Source organism: Procambarus clarkii, chromosome 47, assembly GCF_040958095.1.
Source record: "Procambarus clarkii isolate CNS0578487 chromosome 47, FALCON_Pclarkii_2.0, whole genome shotgun sequence".
Taxonomy (NCBI): domain Eukaryota; kingdom Metazoa; phylum Arthropoda; class Malacostraca; order Decapoda; family Cambaridae; genus Procambarus; species Procambarus clarkii.
Window position 1 is genome coordinate 17,735,075 of NC_091196.1, and position 17,190 is coordinate 17,752,264.

At 46.6% G+C, this 17,190-nt stretch overlaps 1 protein-coding gene across 4 annotated transcripts in view; it reads left to right on the forward strand.

Moving 5' to 3' along the window:
* The first annotated feature begins 4,869 nt into the window (after positions 1 to 4,869).
* Positions 4,870 to 17,190, forward strand: part of LOC123762885 (1-acyl-sn-glycerol-3-phosphate acyltransferase epsilon) — a 43,984-nt gene continuing 31,663 nt past the window's right edge. The window contains exons 1-3 of one of the 4 annotated variants that reach the window (XM_045749620.2): positions 4,870 to 5,064; positions 11,359 to 11,539; positions 15,817 to 15,895. In XM_045749620.2, the coding sequence (XP_045605576.1) occupies positions 4,988 to 5,064; positions 11,359 to 11,539; positions 15,817 to 15,895 (337 nt within the window). In that variant the 5' untranslated portion in view covers positions 4,870 to 4,987. Of the gene's footprint in view, positions 5,065 to 5,532; positions 5,806 to 11,358; positions 11,540 to 15,816; positions 15,896 to 17,190 lie in introns of those variants that run through there. The other 3 variants (XM_045749622.2, XM_069302008.1, XM_045749621.2) reach the window with 3 other exon arrangements.

Sequence of the window (17,190 nt, forward strand, 5' to 3'; positions counted from 1 at the left end):
GACAGGATGAACAACCCAGCGGGTTTTCTTCCTATTGGGGAATGTTGTACATGCTGCTATGGCGGTATGTCCACTCACAGAATAAGTGGCGCTGCTCAATAAACTCGACGCCCCTCGGGGTAAAATTAAAAAAAAATTACTAGGCTCAGTGTCAGCAGCTATTTGGGTGACGTAATAGAACTGAAAAGTGGAGTACCACAAGGAAGCTGTCTCTCCCCCACTCTATTCAACATATATGCAGCTGACCTACCCCAACCCCAACATGGAGAATACATCACATACGCTGACGATGTCAAAATAATATGCCAACCAGGACTATCAAAGCTGCTACTAGCCAACAAGACCAAGGCAGCAATTGAATTCATAAACAAACAACTTTGAGAAGCAATGGGAAATTAGCCCAAATAAACAAAAGTCCAGATGATACACATTGCAAAAAAGAAACCCAGACCCCATTATCCTTGACAACCGCCCGATCCAATATGCGGAGGTGGGGAGAATACTGGGACTCGTGATCAACAGAACAGGGATACAAATTCACGTAAGGGACCGACTAAACAAAGCCAAAGCAGCCTTAGGAAAACTGAGGAGATTCCGAAGCCTCAATACAAACATTCAGATACACCTATAGAAGGCTCTAGTCCGGAAGCATCTAAAATATCCTCCAGTACCACAACACACCTTAAAGAAAACTAACATGCAAAAACTACAAGCAGTGCAAAATAAGGCCCTAAGGAGAGCAGCAAAACACCGTTCACCATATGATCAGACAATCCAGGAGCTCCATGAACTCTTGAATATACAGCCACTAAACATCAGACTGCAGCACCAAGCCATCAGGGTGTGTAACACCATTCCAATGTTAGAGGACCCAATGTTAGAAAGATTAAGATTACTTATAGTAATATAAGCCCTAAGCACAAAACATGTGTGGAAGCATCGGAGTGTGTATATATCAACGCCACACAGTATTCATTTATAGACATCCATATATGATGAAACACATGTGAAGAACCTCTCTCACACACACACACACACCTGCCTGCTACACCTATGACTCGACATCCTCTTTACACCCCCACCCCCCACACCCTCCACACCCTCCACACCCCCCACCCCCCCCCCCACCCCCTACACCCCCACACCCTCCACACCCCCCCTACACCCCCCACCCCCTACACCCCCCACACCCTCCACACCCCCCACCCCCCCTACACCCCCCACACCCCCTACACCCCCCACCCCCTACACCCCCACACCCCCCACACCCCCCACACCCTCCACACCCCCCACCCCCCCTACACCCCCCACACCCAAAACAAAAACAAATGACACCCCCCCCTCCTCCTGTACCTCCCCCGGCCTCTAAGGTCAGGAGTATACAGTCATGTATAAGGCTTGGTGCTGAGGTATACAGTTATGTATAAGGCTTGGTGCTGAGGTATACAGTCATGTATAAGGCTTGGTGCTGAGGTATACAGTTATGTATAAGGCTTGGTGCTGAGGTATACAGCCATGTATAAGGCTTGGTGCTGAGGTATACAGTCATGTATAAGGCTTGGTGCTGAGGTATACAGTTATGTATAAGGCTTGGTGCTGAGGTATACAGTTATGTATAAGGCTTGGTGCTGAGGTATACAGTTATGTATAAGGCTTGGTGCTGAGGTATACAGTTATGTATAAGGCTTGGTGCTGAGGTATACAGTTATGTATAAGGCTTGGTGCTGAGGTATTCAGTCATGTATAAGGCTTAGTGCTGAGGTATACAGTCATGTATAAGGCTTAGTGCTGAGGTATACAGTCATGTATAAGGCTTAGTGCTGAGGTATACAGTCATGTATAAGGCTTGGTGCTCATATGAAGCCATTTATTTAACATAAAACTGAGAGAGGTCATGTATAACTGAGAGTGGAGGACATGTATAACTGAGAGTGGAGGTCATGTATAACTGAGAGTGGAGATCATGTATAACTGAGAGTGGAGGTCATGTATAACTGAGAGTGGAGGTCATGTATAACTGAGAGTGGAGGTCATGTATAACTGAGAGTGGAGGTCATGTATAACTGAGAGTGGAGGTCATGTATAACTGAGAGTGGAGGTCATGTATAACTGAGAGTGGAGGTCATGTATAACTGAGAGTGGAGGTCATGTATAACCAAATGCTGACTGGAGAAATTGCCACGTGTGAACTCTGTGTAGAAAGCCATGTTTCTCTCCCCCCCCCCTCCCTCCTTCCCTCCCACACACCCCCTTCCACCCCACTCCCACACACCCCTCCCACCTCTCTCCCACACACCCCTCCCACCCCTCTCCCACACACCCCTCCCACCTCTCTCCCACACACCCCTCCCACCGCACGCAGCTGGGGGGTGCGTACAAAATCTCGCAGTTTGTTTACAAAAAGTGTCGGGTCGGCCACCTCGACGCCTCACACTTTACCTACAACCTGCTGTATGGTTGTGTATGTGGTGTATTGTTGTTTATGTGCATTGGTTACTGTCTCTTCTGTACACTAACAGTTTTCTCCCCCACCCCCACACACACTTAACACCGTGGAGTGAACGCACTCAAGGGCACCAGAGTGACGGAGCAAGCTAGGCTTCAGTATTGTATTCATTCATTATGGCGCTGTTGATAACTTGAACTGTAGCGAGTTTCCACCTTGTGGACACTCAGAGCTCACCACAACATACAGTTCATACAGTACACGCAGCATACAGTTCATACAGTACACGCAGCATACAGTACACACAGTACACGCAGCATACAGTTCATACAGTACACGCAGCATACAGTTCATACAGTACACACAGCATACAGTTCATACAGTACACGCAGCATACAGTACACACAGCATACAGTTCATACAGTACACACAGCATACAACAGTTCATACAGTACACACAGCATACAGTTCATACAGTACACACAACATACAGTTCATACAGTACACGCAACATACAGTTCATACAGTACACACAGCATACAATTCATACAGCATACAGTTCATACAGTACAAACAACATACAGTTCATACAGTACACATAACATACAACAGTTCATACAGTTGAGGACGCTAGCAACTGGCTGTCAGGCCTGTATACGTTAATATTGAAGTCTGCAGTTAAGTTGACGTATGCTAAGCTTGTTACTTAATATTAAGTTTTTATGATTAGAGTTGAATCCAAATGCACCAGTGTTTTGAAACATGTTGACTGCTCCCAAAGTTAAGATGATCTACAACCCATTTTGAACTGAGAAAACATATATTCTCCGCAACTGTCTCTAATTTTGATAATTTTTAGCACAATAGCTCTTTGTGGTAATAAATTGCTGTACCGCCACCTCTCTGGTTAGGTCCATAGTTTGTGGATAGCTCTATAATTGGGAATGTTATACACATAGTTTGATAAGGTATCACGTCAAAGGTTTTAGGTACATACAATAAACGGTAGAATACTAGAATGAATAAAACAACAGTTCAAAGAAAGCAAAGGAGCAAAGAAGCAAAGTCTTTTAAACCTGAAAGAAAAGAAAGCAAAGTCTTTGAATCTGAATGTCAGAAATGTGGTGAATTAGGTACTGTAGGGATCCATTTTGGGGGCCAACCCTTGTTGTCATATACAGCAATGATGACCAGACCACACACTAGAAAGTGAAGGGACGACGACGTCTCGGTCCGTCCTGGATCATACTCACAATCGACTTGAGAATGGTCCAGGACGGACAGAAACGTCGTCGTCCCTTCACGTTCTAGTGTGTGGTCTGGTCAACATATTTCAGCCACGTTCTTGTGACTCCTCGTCTGCATATAGCAATGACATATTACAAACCACATCATCAAATTTGCAGATGCCATTAAAGAGATTTGTGGTAAAGTGGGGAGTGAAAATGATGTCGAGACCTTACACAGAGATCAACATGAACTCCACAAATGGTCAGATGACTGGCAAATGCTTTTTAATATCGAAAAATGCATGACTATGCATGTGGGGCATAACAACCCACTTCACAACTACCAAATTAATAACATTACATTGCAACAGACTGACGAAGGACCTTGGAGTCAAAATCCACTATTCACTGAAAGTTGCACAAGTGGGAGTCGCAGTAAAAAAAAAAAAGTCAACCAAACTTTTGGAATATTCATAATAATTCAAACTTTGGAATATATATAACGTTTGTAATATTCCAAACTTTTGGAGTAATAACAGTAATGACTTCATGAAAAGAAGGTATAAATCTCCTTCTATACTTCATTCAACTGCATGTATAAATCTCTGCCCCCACTTGGATTACTGTATCCAAGCAAGAAGACCATCTTCGGAAAGACATAGCTGCTCCGGAGAACGTGCAACACCGAGCAACAGAAATAGTTCCAGAGCTAAGTCAACTCTCATACCAGGAACGGTTGAGGGTCACAGGGCTAACATAAGCCAGGCATGACAGGGCGGATCTCAGTGAAACGTTCAAAATATTGAGCAATTTGGAGGATGTTGATCCTGACAATGTCTTCAAAAGGTCACAAACACAAACAAGGAGCAACTGGTTTAAGCTCAACAAGCCTACCAATCTAGGACCGAGAACCGCTAGATGCTTCTTCACCCACAAGGTCATAATCTCATGGAACCGCCTACACGCCAAAACAACGCGGAATTTCAAAATCCAGATCGATAAAGTCATGAGGACGAATGGGGGGGTAACTTTGACAAGCCGCTGGCTTATCCTCAGGTAAATTTAGGTAAATATGAAGATAACTGAAGGCATCTTGTAGGTGCTTGAGTAAAGGCAAGAGAGAAGTTAAGACCGGGATGAAAGCGTGACTTTCCCCCAGAGGAGGCGGAGTCAGGCCGGGCTGGAAGGTGGCCCCAGCCGGCCTGGAGGCACTCAGTTGCTCCTGGTGAGTGTCTCGGGCTGGCACTCTCCCCACGCTCCTCTGCCACTCTGCAGGCACTCACGCAGCCACCTGCCACACCACACCACCACCATGGCCGACTTCCAGGGTGTGGAGAAGCAACTCAACCAACTGAGACTCAACATAGACGTGATCAGGAAGTGTGTCATGTGAGTACACTTGAGTGTGACCAACATGGGGGGGGGGGGGCTAAACACATATATATATATCTCCTGGTATTCAAAACATACACATATAACATTAATATCAAAGCATATTTACTACCAATATATTCTTTCTTTAACTGTTGATGTTTAAGTAATTATTTAATTAATAAATCCTGGCCGCACGTTTTCATTCTCTTCTCAGCGTACCTAAATTAGCGTTTAGGAATAATACGAGGAAGAGTTAACATGCCAACTGCTACCATCAACAACTTAGCTGGACAAGAAAGGCAATAATTGCAACATAAGATAAAATAATGTTTATTCAGGTAAAAGTTCACACACATTCAAAAATGAGTTACAAACATAATGTTGTATTCCTAGAGAGAGTTAGTGCATACTAAGGCTCAAGCCACCAACACACACACAGCTTCAGGTGTAGGGGAAAAAACACTTAGACTAAAACTTAAAACTAATTGAGATGTAAAAACATTGAACAATAGAGACGCTTGACGGCCGTCATGACCAGTGAGAGCCGCTCTTAAGCGCCCCTCTCCCACCTGCCCCCATACATCACCTGGCAGATGCAGAGAGAAGAGAGCCAGAGAGCGTGCTAGAGTAGTGAGAGTGGTGTAATGAGTGGTGGGAGGCGGCCATGAGAGGAGTGTGAGGAGTGTGGTAGTGGCGGCGTCCCAGCAGACGACACTACACCAGGGAGGAGGACATGGGCCTGGTGGGCCGCGTCAGGTAATGCTGCTGCCCACCCTCACCTACACCTTCCTCTCCACCTCTACCTCCTCCTGGGGGCGCTGGCCTTGCTCCTCCACCTGCAGGGGTCAGGGCTCAGCTGTGGGTACAGCGAGGGCCCAGGGTACTGTGGGTACCGTGGCTCTGCTGTGGGTACAGCGAGGGCCCAGGGTACTGTGGGTACCGTGGCTCAGCTGTGGGTACCGTAGCTCAGCTGTGGGTACCGTGGCTCAGCTGTGGGTACAGTGAGGGCCCAGGGTACCGTGGCTCAGCTGTGGGTACAGTGAGGGCCCAGGGTACCGTGGCTCAGCTGTGGGTACAGTGAGGGCCCAGGGTACCGTGGCTCAGCTGTGGGTACCGTGGCTCAGCTGTGGGTACCGTGGCTCAGCTGTGGGTACCGTGGCTCAGCTGTGGGTACTGTGGCTCAGCTGTGGGTACAGTGAGGGCCCAGGGTACCATGGGTCAGCTGTGGGTACCGTGGCTCAGCTGTGGGTACCGTAGGTCAGCTGTGGGTACCGTAGGTCAGCTATGGGTAACGTGGGTCAGTTGTGGGTACAGTAAGGGCCCAGGGTACTGTGGGTCAACAGGTCTCAGCTGATAGGTGTGAGCGTGGGACACAGCGTGGGACACAGCGTGGGACACAGTGTGGGACACAGCGTGGGACACAGTGTGGGCAGGGGGGGGGGGGGGGAGGCAATACAGCCACCACACCCGGTCCCAAGACATAAGACCCCCTCAGCACACACCAATGGTTGGCACCCATACAGCAGGGGGTGCCAGGGGGTGTGAGGCTGCCTCAGTCTACGGTACACCAGTCTGGTCAGGTTGTATACCAATGTTTAAACTTGCAGTTTTCTGAACAAATCCACAAGGGCCGTGACGAGGATTCGAACCTGCATCCGGGAGCATCCCAGACACTGCCTTAATCGACTGAGCTATGACAGGGTAAAAGAGTTGAAACCGAAGTTCTACTGAAATTACTGGATCCCGTAGCCTCCGAGGCACAAACCCTTGTGGATTTGTTCATTTGATGCATCACGTTAGTGTGATCTATGTGTGTAGTGTGTTGCAGTTTTCTCTTCGAGTCATCATAATTTAATAATACTCTTTATAATATAGTTTCTTAACAAACTTGTACACCCACACTGATATGCTTTGTTCATTCATAATGTATATTAAATGGTTTAGGTATTAATAAGTGTTAGCAGTGGACTGTAGGGAGAGACCAGTATGCAGGTACCAGTACACCGTGTAACCTACCTTACCCCCTAAATGTCAACTCATGTCTTGCTATTTTCAAACAATACTGTTTGTTGACCACATTGTTTAATTGCTGATTTCTGCCATGTTCCCCTTCTTTTTTTTTTCCTTTTTCAACACAATTTATACTTTTAATCTTAATTAGTATTAAGCTTTAGTCTAGTCTTTCCCACCACACCTTGCCTGAAACGCTGTGCGTATTAGTGGCTTTAGGTATTGTATGTACTAGCTCTATCTATAAATCCAACATTATGTTTATTACTCATCTTCTTGAAATGTACATTTACCTGAATAAACATTTGGATTTGAATTTTAGGTACATACAGTAATGTGGTTTACCCGAGTTTACCCGAGAGCCACTAACACTAGTGGCCTCGGTGAAAACAGGAAGCTGGCGGCCTGTCGAAGGTACCCCCATTTGTGTTGATCACATCTGTGGTGCGGATGTAATGGCATACTGTATAAGATTTATTTGCTGGCAATTCGTGTAATGCAAGTTTACTGTGTTTATTTATGTACAAGAAGGTACAATGGGTTTATGAGAGTACATATCATTGATGTTCTTACATTCTTGCAAAGCCACTAACACGTTTAGCGTTTCGGGCAGGTCCTTAATCCAACAGATAATTTTAAGTTGGTAATTTGTAGCAAAATTTGAAGAATATTAACAGGTACATTGTAGTAAAATTTTAGGGTAAATAAAGGTATAAAGCAACCTTTTGTACATCTGGGCTAGTGTTACTTTTCTTACTTTTGTAGCCTGTAACTACATAGCCTGGCTCCCCATGTGCCTGTAACCTCATAGCCTGGCTCCCCATGTGCCTGTAACCTCATAGCCTGGCTCCCCATGTGCTTGTAACCTCATAGCCTGGCTCCCCATGTGCCTGTAACCTCATAGCCTGGCTCCCCATGTGCCTGTAACCTCATAGCCTGGCTCCCCATGTGTCTGTTATCACATAGCCTGGCTCCCCATGTGTCTGTTACCACATAGCCTGGCTCCCCATGTGCCTGTAACCTCATAGCCTGGCTCCCCATGTGCCTATAAACCATATAGCCTGGCGCCCCATGTGCCTGTAACCTCATAGCCTGGCTTCCCATGTACCTGTAACCACCTAGATCGGCTCCTCATGTGCTTGTAACTACATAGTTCTCATTAAAAACAAGTTTCCTGTGCCATATACAAAATATAGCAAAAACAAAAAAATCTAAAACGGTTCGCATTCTTTTTCAAATTGGGTATTATGTTCCTCGCCCGCCCTGGTAACACTTTTTATTACTCACTCTCTATCCTTATCTCACCTGTGTTATCTGAGCCTGGGGTTCTACTACCCAAAATTATCTGTGACCTCTAATTAGTCAACACTAATCAGCAATTAGAACAATAACACACTCAAGCCCCAGACAGCACTCTGCCCCCTTACTTAAATCTTTGAATGTGTTGGATATTAAGTCACTTTACATCCGCTGTACAGTACAGTATAGTATATACAGTATATATATAAAATGCTGAACTGCAATGTTAATCCCGATCTTAGATGCTTCCTAGAGGGCCGTAACAGAATCCATGGGCACCTCACTAGAAACAAATGTCTCTTTGATATTCCAAGAGTGTGACTTAATCAGAGAAGAAATGATCTGAAAATCCAGGTTCCCAAAATGTGGAATGACTTCCCTAATTACATCAAAGACTGTCCCTTCTCTCAACCGGTATAAAAGAGAAACTAAGACCTACAGTACAGTACTTCCTTGCCGCATTTTGTAAGCTGTTTCGTGTATTGTTTCACCTCTGGGTTGTTCATGTGCTGCCTGAATGCACTTGTTCTTTGAGCCTTATTCTTGCTTTTCTTCTTGGTTTATGGTGTCCTTCTCAGTCCGGAATTCTTTTTCTTTGGCTCTTTTTCTGTTGGTGCTTGCCTCAAGTTATAAGGTTTGGGAGCTTCATATTCTTCTCTGGAGGTGTGGTTTTTGTTAGTTTGGCCCAGTTGGGCATTATGTTTGTCTACAGCCGTCTTCCTTTTCTGATGAAGAATGAGTTGGCAGGCTTCCAGAGGGGCTCTTGGCTATTGATGTTTGGTTAGTTTGACCAGGTGTGCATCATTTACTGTATCCGGTGGCAGCAATACGCCGCTACTTTTGTGCCACTGATTCGGCCTTGGTGAATGCTTTATACTCAGTTGTACTTGCCTAGTTGTGCTTGCAGGGGTTGAGCTTCAGCTCTTTGGAGTTCGCCTCTCGACTGTCAGTCAATTGGTGTTTATGGCTGTATCTGGTTTCCTTGGTTCTCTGTTCCAAAGCTTGTTTCTCAGGTCATCTGCAGTGTCATAATGTCTAGCCAGCCTGTGATCTACCCTCATGCCCAACTGCCTGTGATGTTCAGAGGTATGCTGCTCTTTTTGCAGTTCTTGCCGGGTTGATAATTTGGGCGCAGGGGGTTTTGGTGGTGTAACAGGGTTCTGGCGGCCCGGTATTTGGTTAATATTTGCGGGCCTTGTCATACCTGTGTCACCTTGGGTCGTGTTTCTTGCCCTGACGTCCATCTTCATTCTGACTCCCTGCGGTGTCTCCTTGGACACTTGGGGTGGACGGTAGTGTGACGGTCTTGCTTCATGCAGGTTGGCATTCAATTCCCCGCCGTCCGAGTGGTTGGGCACCATTTCTTCCCCCCGTCATATCCCAAATCCTTATCCTGACCCCTTCCAAGTGCTATATAGTGGTAATGGCTTGGTGCTTTCCCCTGATAATTTCCTTCCCTCTCCCCCTCCTCCCTAGTGAGTACCACCAGGGAGGAGACTTCTTCTTTGAGACTTGTACTAGAGCAGAGGTAAGTTTCATTGCTCGTGAAAAGGTATTTGTAATGTAAGGTATTTGTATACTGTAATGGTAATAATTTTGGTGCCTCGTAGCCTGGTGGATAGCGCGCAGGACTCGTAATTCTGTGGTGCGGGTTTGATTCCCGCACGAGGCAGAAACAAATGGGCAAAGTTTCTTTAACCCTGAATGCCCCTGTTACCTAGCAGTAAATAGGTACCTGGGAGTTAAGTCAGCTGTCATGGGCTGTTTCCTGGGGGTGGAGGCCTGGTCGAGGACCGGGCCGCGGGGACACTAAAGCCCCGAAATCATCTCAAGATAACCTCAAGATAGGTGCTATAGTGAATAAGCAGGACTATAATACAGTACTTCAATACAGGACTTTGTACAGGACTTTTCCATGACAATTGGATATGTATTGCCCTAATGCCTTAGGGTAATGCACCAATAATCCCTGGTGCTCTCTTATCAGGTGGTGGTCACAGCACAAGTTTCTCCAGCAATTTCCATCACCACACAAACCTTTCACTATTCTGTCTCTGTGGGTATGTTACCTTGAGGGAGCCACCGGGGCTCACCCAGAAAGAGTCGTTTCATCACATTCGATATATGTATATTTTTTTTATACAAATTAGTACATCAAGTATAATTTATTACTATGATTATTATTGTGAATTCTAAACATAATTTTGATTTTGTGTTTCTTCAATTACCTATAAATATTTATTTTAATTTCATTGATTAAATGATAAAATGAGTTTACTTAGTGTTTATATTCAAGATAAGTCCTGGACTCTTCAGGAAGATATCCAGTTGCAGAGCACACGTGCACGTACTCAGTCTGAGACCCTGCAATACATGGTGGGAATGTCAGGCATCACTCCAAGAGTGATTACCTTTGCAAGATGGCTCTAGATTTCTTTGAGTATTACTTAATCATAATCACTGCTGGCGGCTCTTCAACATTGATGTATTTTGTGGGCTCCACATGAATGTTGTGCTATGATTACCTTAGTAATTACTGGAGGTAATTTATTTACCATGTCATCATTTCCACTCGAGGCTGTAAGGAGCAGTGTTCTGCCTTTAGTTCTAACATTTTAAAACAATTTTAAATATTCATACAGTATTGGCCTTTTAATTGGTACCAGATAATACATTAGTATCGATATCGGCCAAATTGTTAGTATCGATTCAAGTCTGTCATTAATGTTGTGTGCATGAGGCCTAGTGATGATATAGGCTGTGTGACAACAAGTACCCAACCAGTGGTGTCTAATAAGTAAATTATCAATGTAAATTATACATAAATAGATTTTGCAGCATTCTGAATGATTTATGACTTGAATACAGTACTATGATTCAGGTTAGAAATTATACTACTGAAATGGTTGGCACTTACTGTCAAGAATCATGTCCAGTACTATACTTGAATATGCATTAAAGCTGTAGGTAACCACCTCATATATAATGTTATTTCTACAGATATGCCCTGGGCTCCGTGATGATGATTGGTGTTGCACCAGAGTATCTTGGAGTGTGGCTAGCATGGAGAGGCATAACACTAGTACTTCCCGGCTGGGTGTACCAATGGGGCGATGATAAACTATATTCCCTTTACCAGCGTCTTGTTCTCTTCTTCTTTGAGACTTGTACTAGAACAGAGGTAAGTTTCATTGTTGTTTGTGAAAAGGTATTTATAATGAAAGGTTATTTGTAGTGGGTAATACTTTTAGAGCCAAGGTAAATAAGCAGGACTATAATGCAATATTTTAATACAGGACCTTTCCATGACAATTGGATATGTATTGGCCTAATGCCTTACTCCCTCCCTGGTGCTCTCCCATTAGGTGCTGGTCACAACAGAAGTTTTTCCAGGAATCTTCACCACCACACAAACCTTTCACAATTTCAAGCTCTCTAATCCCGTCTCTTATTTTTACACACAGTGCATTGTTCTACTCCCTGATCTAAAACTACCAATTGTCTGGTTCTACCATAAATCCCTATTTCACCTTTACATCCTTCTCCTTATATGAATCTTGGATGCTTTGGAACCTGTGTTATGACCCAGACTGGATATGCTGAGGTCATTCCTTTGTGTCAAGGTACCTCTATTACAATATATTTCATTCTGCAGTATTTGAAATATCATTATATACACGTGTATTCTAGTTATTGTACGGTATTTTGCTGCATTATTGTTATATTACTTGATGTGTTGTGTGTGAGTTTTATAACTGCTAGTTTTGTTGGCCGGCCGCTGCTACTGTCACAGCCCTCTACTCCCTCCCTTGTGTGTGTGTGTGTGTGTGTGTGTGTGTGTGTGTGTGTGTGTGTGTGTGTGTGTGTGTGTGTTAGTACAGCCAATCCAGTGCAGTTGGTAAGCTTCTTGTTTGTTGAATATACATATTTGTATGATGCTAATTGAGGTGAACATTGCATATGTTCCCAAGGTGTATATACAGTATACATAAGAGTATTTGTCTGTTTGTTCTCTGTACTCTGTGTTGAGTTATATAATATGTGCAGTGTTGATACATCCTTCCGTTGGGCCCACAGCACGGTGCGGGAGTTCACGCCGGTGTGGTTTGTGCTTCGGAGGGTTCGGGTCGCCCGCGGATCGATGATCCAGCTCCATTCTAACTGCTCCCAGGTGTTTCACTGCCTGAACTGAGGGGGTTCGATGCAGTCCATGGCTCTTTGGGGCTGGTCACTTCGAGTGACTCGTCTACTGAGTTCTCGAGGTTTGGCTCTCCTGGCGGTTCACGTCCGGGGGGAGGGGGAGGGGTTGTCCAACGTCGTGGCGGACGGCCTGTCTTAATTTGTTCCCCTGTCCACGGAATGGATGGTCAATGCTGACTCATTCGGTTTGCTCTGCCAGACATTCGGGCTCCTGGAGGTGGACCTCTTCGCGTCGGCGTGGTCAAGGCATCTTCCAGTATATGTGGAGCCCTTCCCCGACTGCAAAGCTGTCGGGATTGACGCCTTACGGCAGGACTGGTCAAGGTGGGGGGTTCCTATACCTCTCCCCCCTTTCCCCTGGTTCAGCTATTGCTCTAGGTCCTGGCTCACTTGGAGATTTACCAGGGGTGAGTAGTCCTTTTGGCCCTGTGGTGGCCAGCTCAGTCGTGGTTTCAGGTACTGCTTGCCTGATGTCCGAACTTGGAGGTTTTTCCGTGGCTCCACCTCTTTCAGAAGATCGGCCCGGTCTGTTACGAGACTGGTTCACTCTTCTTCTCGAGTCTTCGCGTTTGGTATTTTTGACTCGGGTTTATAGCCGTTTGTATGGTGATCAGGTGGCTTCATTGATGGTGTCCCACCTGAGGGCTTCGTCTCGAGCGGCAGTGCGAAGTTTTCTGGCGGTCCTTACGTTTCTTTTTGACTCTTTGTCGTTGTACTTCGCTTTTGGTTCGGGTGGTGGTGTCCTTTCTCTCGTGGTTGTTCCAGTACCATCATCTTATGCCGAATACTGTCGCCTCGAATTGTGCTGTGCTGGCGGAGCCGCTTCAACTTGCTTTCGGTATTGATGTTACTTCTGCAACATTTCGCAAGCTGTCTCGTGCGTTGTTTCACCTCCGGCCTGCCTATGTGCCGCCTAAGCCGTCCTGGTCTTTGGACAGAGTGCTCTCCTATCTCTTTTCATCTCGGTTTGTTGTGGCCCCCATCGGTTCACGATTGTTTTTCGAAGCCCTTTTCCTGTTGGCATTGGCCTCTGGGGGTCGGGTCAGGGAGCTTCATGCTCTCCTCCCGCGCAGGGGTTTCTGCTCTTTCGGTCGTGGAGATAGGTTTGTTCGTCTGCAGCCATCTCCTTTTCTGGCGAAGAATGAGACTGCTGCTTTCTGGAGGGGTCCTTGGGTTGCTGATGCTTGGTTGGTCAGGCCGGGGGTGCACCATGTGCTGTGTCTGGTTACGGCCCTCTGCCGATATTTGAGCACCACGGCTTCCGTGTCTGGGGACGTGCTTTGGGTTGATCCGGTTTCCCTTCTTCCATGTTCGTGGGTACAGGTCTCTCAGGTCGTCCACAGGGATATTAAGTCTAACCAGCCTGCGGTCTATCCCCGTGCCCATGACGTTCGTAAGTTCGCTGTTCTTGCTGCCGTCTTTGGTAACATGCCCTGGGCTGACATTCGGGCACGGAGTTTTTGGCAGTCAGGGAGGGAGCCGTTTTTTGGCTCTTGGCAGGGAGGGAGCCGTTTTTTGGCTCTTGGCAGGGAGGGAGCCGTTTTTTGGCTCTTGGCAGGGAGGGAGCCGTTTTTTGGCTCTTGGCAGGGAGGGAGCCGTTTTTTGGCTCTTGGCTGGGAGGGAGCCATTTTTTGGCTCTTGGCAGGGAGGGAGCCGAGCGGACAGCACGCTGGACTTGTGATCCTGTGGTCCCGGGTTCAATCCCGAGCGCCGGCGAGAAACAATGGGCAGAGTTTCTTTCACCCTATGCCCCTGTTACCTAGCAGTAAATAGGTACCTGGGTGTTAGTCAGCTGTCACGGGCTGCTTCCTGGGGGTGGAGGCCTGGTTGAGGACCGGGCCGCGGGGACACTAAAGCCCCGAAATCATCTCAAGATAACCTCATGTCGAACAGGGTCATGGCTGCACGCTACCTCGTAAATGTTCCTGGACCTAGTCGGGCCTGTGTCACTTTGGGTTGGCGGCTGCAGCCTGTCTCGACTTTGAGTTGAGATGTGGAGCACCGACCACCTCCCGGATAAGTCTCCTTTATATTTTTAGTCTTTGGTGAAGTAGCTTCGGGGGAGCTGTAGGCCCCCCTCCCTCTATTCGTCGGTTTTTGCATATTTTGATACCCAGCCTCAGAACTGCAGGGTGCATCGCCGGCGCGGGGGTCTGGAGATCCCCCTTCCCCCTCCCGGGTAGGGGGGAGCTGGGCAGAAATGCGGTGCGGCTCGTGTGACATCATGCTTGTTTGCTCGTTTTCAATTGGGGAGTTCTGTCCATGCGTTTGTCTATTTTCGTTGTTTTTAACCAGAATAGTGGTTTGTTTTGGGGCGCTTACCTTTCTGGATGCCTGTTTCAGTCGATGGCAGATATAGAATGCTTCAAAATCACATGTGCATTTCTATAGACCATTGCTCCTCGTGCCTCTGAGGGGGCTGGGCCAGGTTCTGGCTTGTGGTCCCTGGTAGGCCTAGAACTCCATCCACATCGACTGATGACAAAGTTAGGGATATACATATCAGCCTGGATAGCTCCGGGAGCCTCCGGGACTCACTCAGAAAATGGCGTTTCATTATTCAATGCTGGTTTGTTTTTTTATTCACACCAAGAAATCGACTTAAAAAAGGGTGTGCAGTTAGTGGGGAAGCAGTAATGCGAAGTGTATGAGAAGTTGGTATTGACTTTAAATAAGTAAATGATCAACAAATAGGCCTACAATGTTCTATGCTTAGTGTGGCCACGTATGAAATTCAAAAATGTATCGTTTGTCCTACAAATGGTTTTTATATATTTGCATATTATGTCTAAATGTGTAATTATGTAGTGTTGAGTATTTTATTTAGAAAATAATCTTTGCTAATAGTCACCATATTAACTTGATCACATACAGCAGGATGGAACACACAATTTGGTGATATGCAAACATTTTGTTTACTTAGGCCTTACCTTCAGTTTTAATGTGCTTGTTTAATGAGCAAATCCATGTGTAATGACATCTGTGCCTACTTAGATGTGTTTTGTGGGGATTGAGTGGCACACACTTGTGTGTTTGTATGTGTGTGGGTGAATGTGTGTGTGTGAGTGAATGGGGAATGTATATGTGTGGGTGAATGGGGATGGGGTGGAATGTATGTGTGTGTGTTCTGCACTTGTATATTGACAGTGTTGTTGGTATGGTGTATCTTTCCCCTCTAACCATGAAAAAGGGTATTGGGCAAAATTCTCATTATAATTTGTTAGATATAATGATGGTAAAGAGTTTTGTTTATGACAGGTGGTGGTTTACGGGGATGCTGATGATGCACTGAAGAAGAGGGAGAGTGTCTTGTACCTGGCTAATCATCAGTCCACAGGTGAGCACACTATCCTACAGTCAGCACAGGGGAGCACACTATCCTACAGTCAGCTCAGGTGAGCACACTATCCTACAGTCAGCACAGGGGAGCACACTATCCTACAGTCAGCACAGGGAAGCACACTATCCTACAGTCAGCACAGGGGAGCACACTATCCTACAGTCAGCACAGGGGAGCACACTATCCTACAGTCAGCACAGGTGAGCACACTATCCTACAGGCAGCACAGGGGAGCACACTATCCTACAGTCAGCACAGGGGAGCACACTATCCAACAGTCAGCACAGGTGAGCACACTATCCTACAGGCAGCACAGGGGAGCACACTATCCTACAGTCAGTACAGGGAAGCACACTATCCTACAGTCAGCACAGGGGAGCACACTATCCTACAGTCAGCACAGGGGAGCACACTATCCTACAGTCAGCACAGGGGAGCACACTATCCTACAGTCAGCACAGGTGAGCACACTATCCTACAGGCAGCACAGGGGAGCACACTATCCTACAGTCAGTACAGGGGAGCACACTATCCTACAGTCAGCACAGGGGAGCACACTATCCTACAGTCAGCACAGGGGAGCACACTATCCTACAGTCAGCACAGGGGAGCACACTATCCTACAGTCAGCACAGGTGAGCACACTATCCTACAGGCAGTACAGGGGAGCACACTATCCTACAGTCAGCACAGGGGAGCACACTATCCTACAGTCAGTACAGGGGAGCACACTATCCTACAGTCAGTACAGGGGAGCACACTATCCTACAGTCAGCACAGGTGAGCACACTATCCTACAGGCAGCACAGGGGAGCACACTATCCTACAGTCAGCACAGGGGAGCACACTATCCTACAGGCAGCACAGGGGAGCACACTATCCTACAGGCAGCACAGGGGAGCACACTATCCTACAGTCAGCACAGGGGAGCACACTATCCTACAGTCAGCACACAGGAGCACACTATCCTACAGTCAGCACAGGTGAGCACACTATCCTACAGTCAGCACAGGTGAGCACACTATCCTACAGTCAGCACAGGGGAGCACACTATCCTACAGGCAGCACAGGGGAGCACACTATCCTACAGGCAGCACAGGGGAGCACACTATCCTACAGTCAGTACAGGGGAGCACACTATCCTACAGTCAGTACAGGGGAGCACACTATCCTACAGGCAGCACAGGGGAGCACACTATCCTACAGTCAGCACAGGGGAGCACACTATCCTACAGTCAGCACAGGGGAGCACACTATCCTACAGGCAGCACAGGGGAGCACACTATCCTACA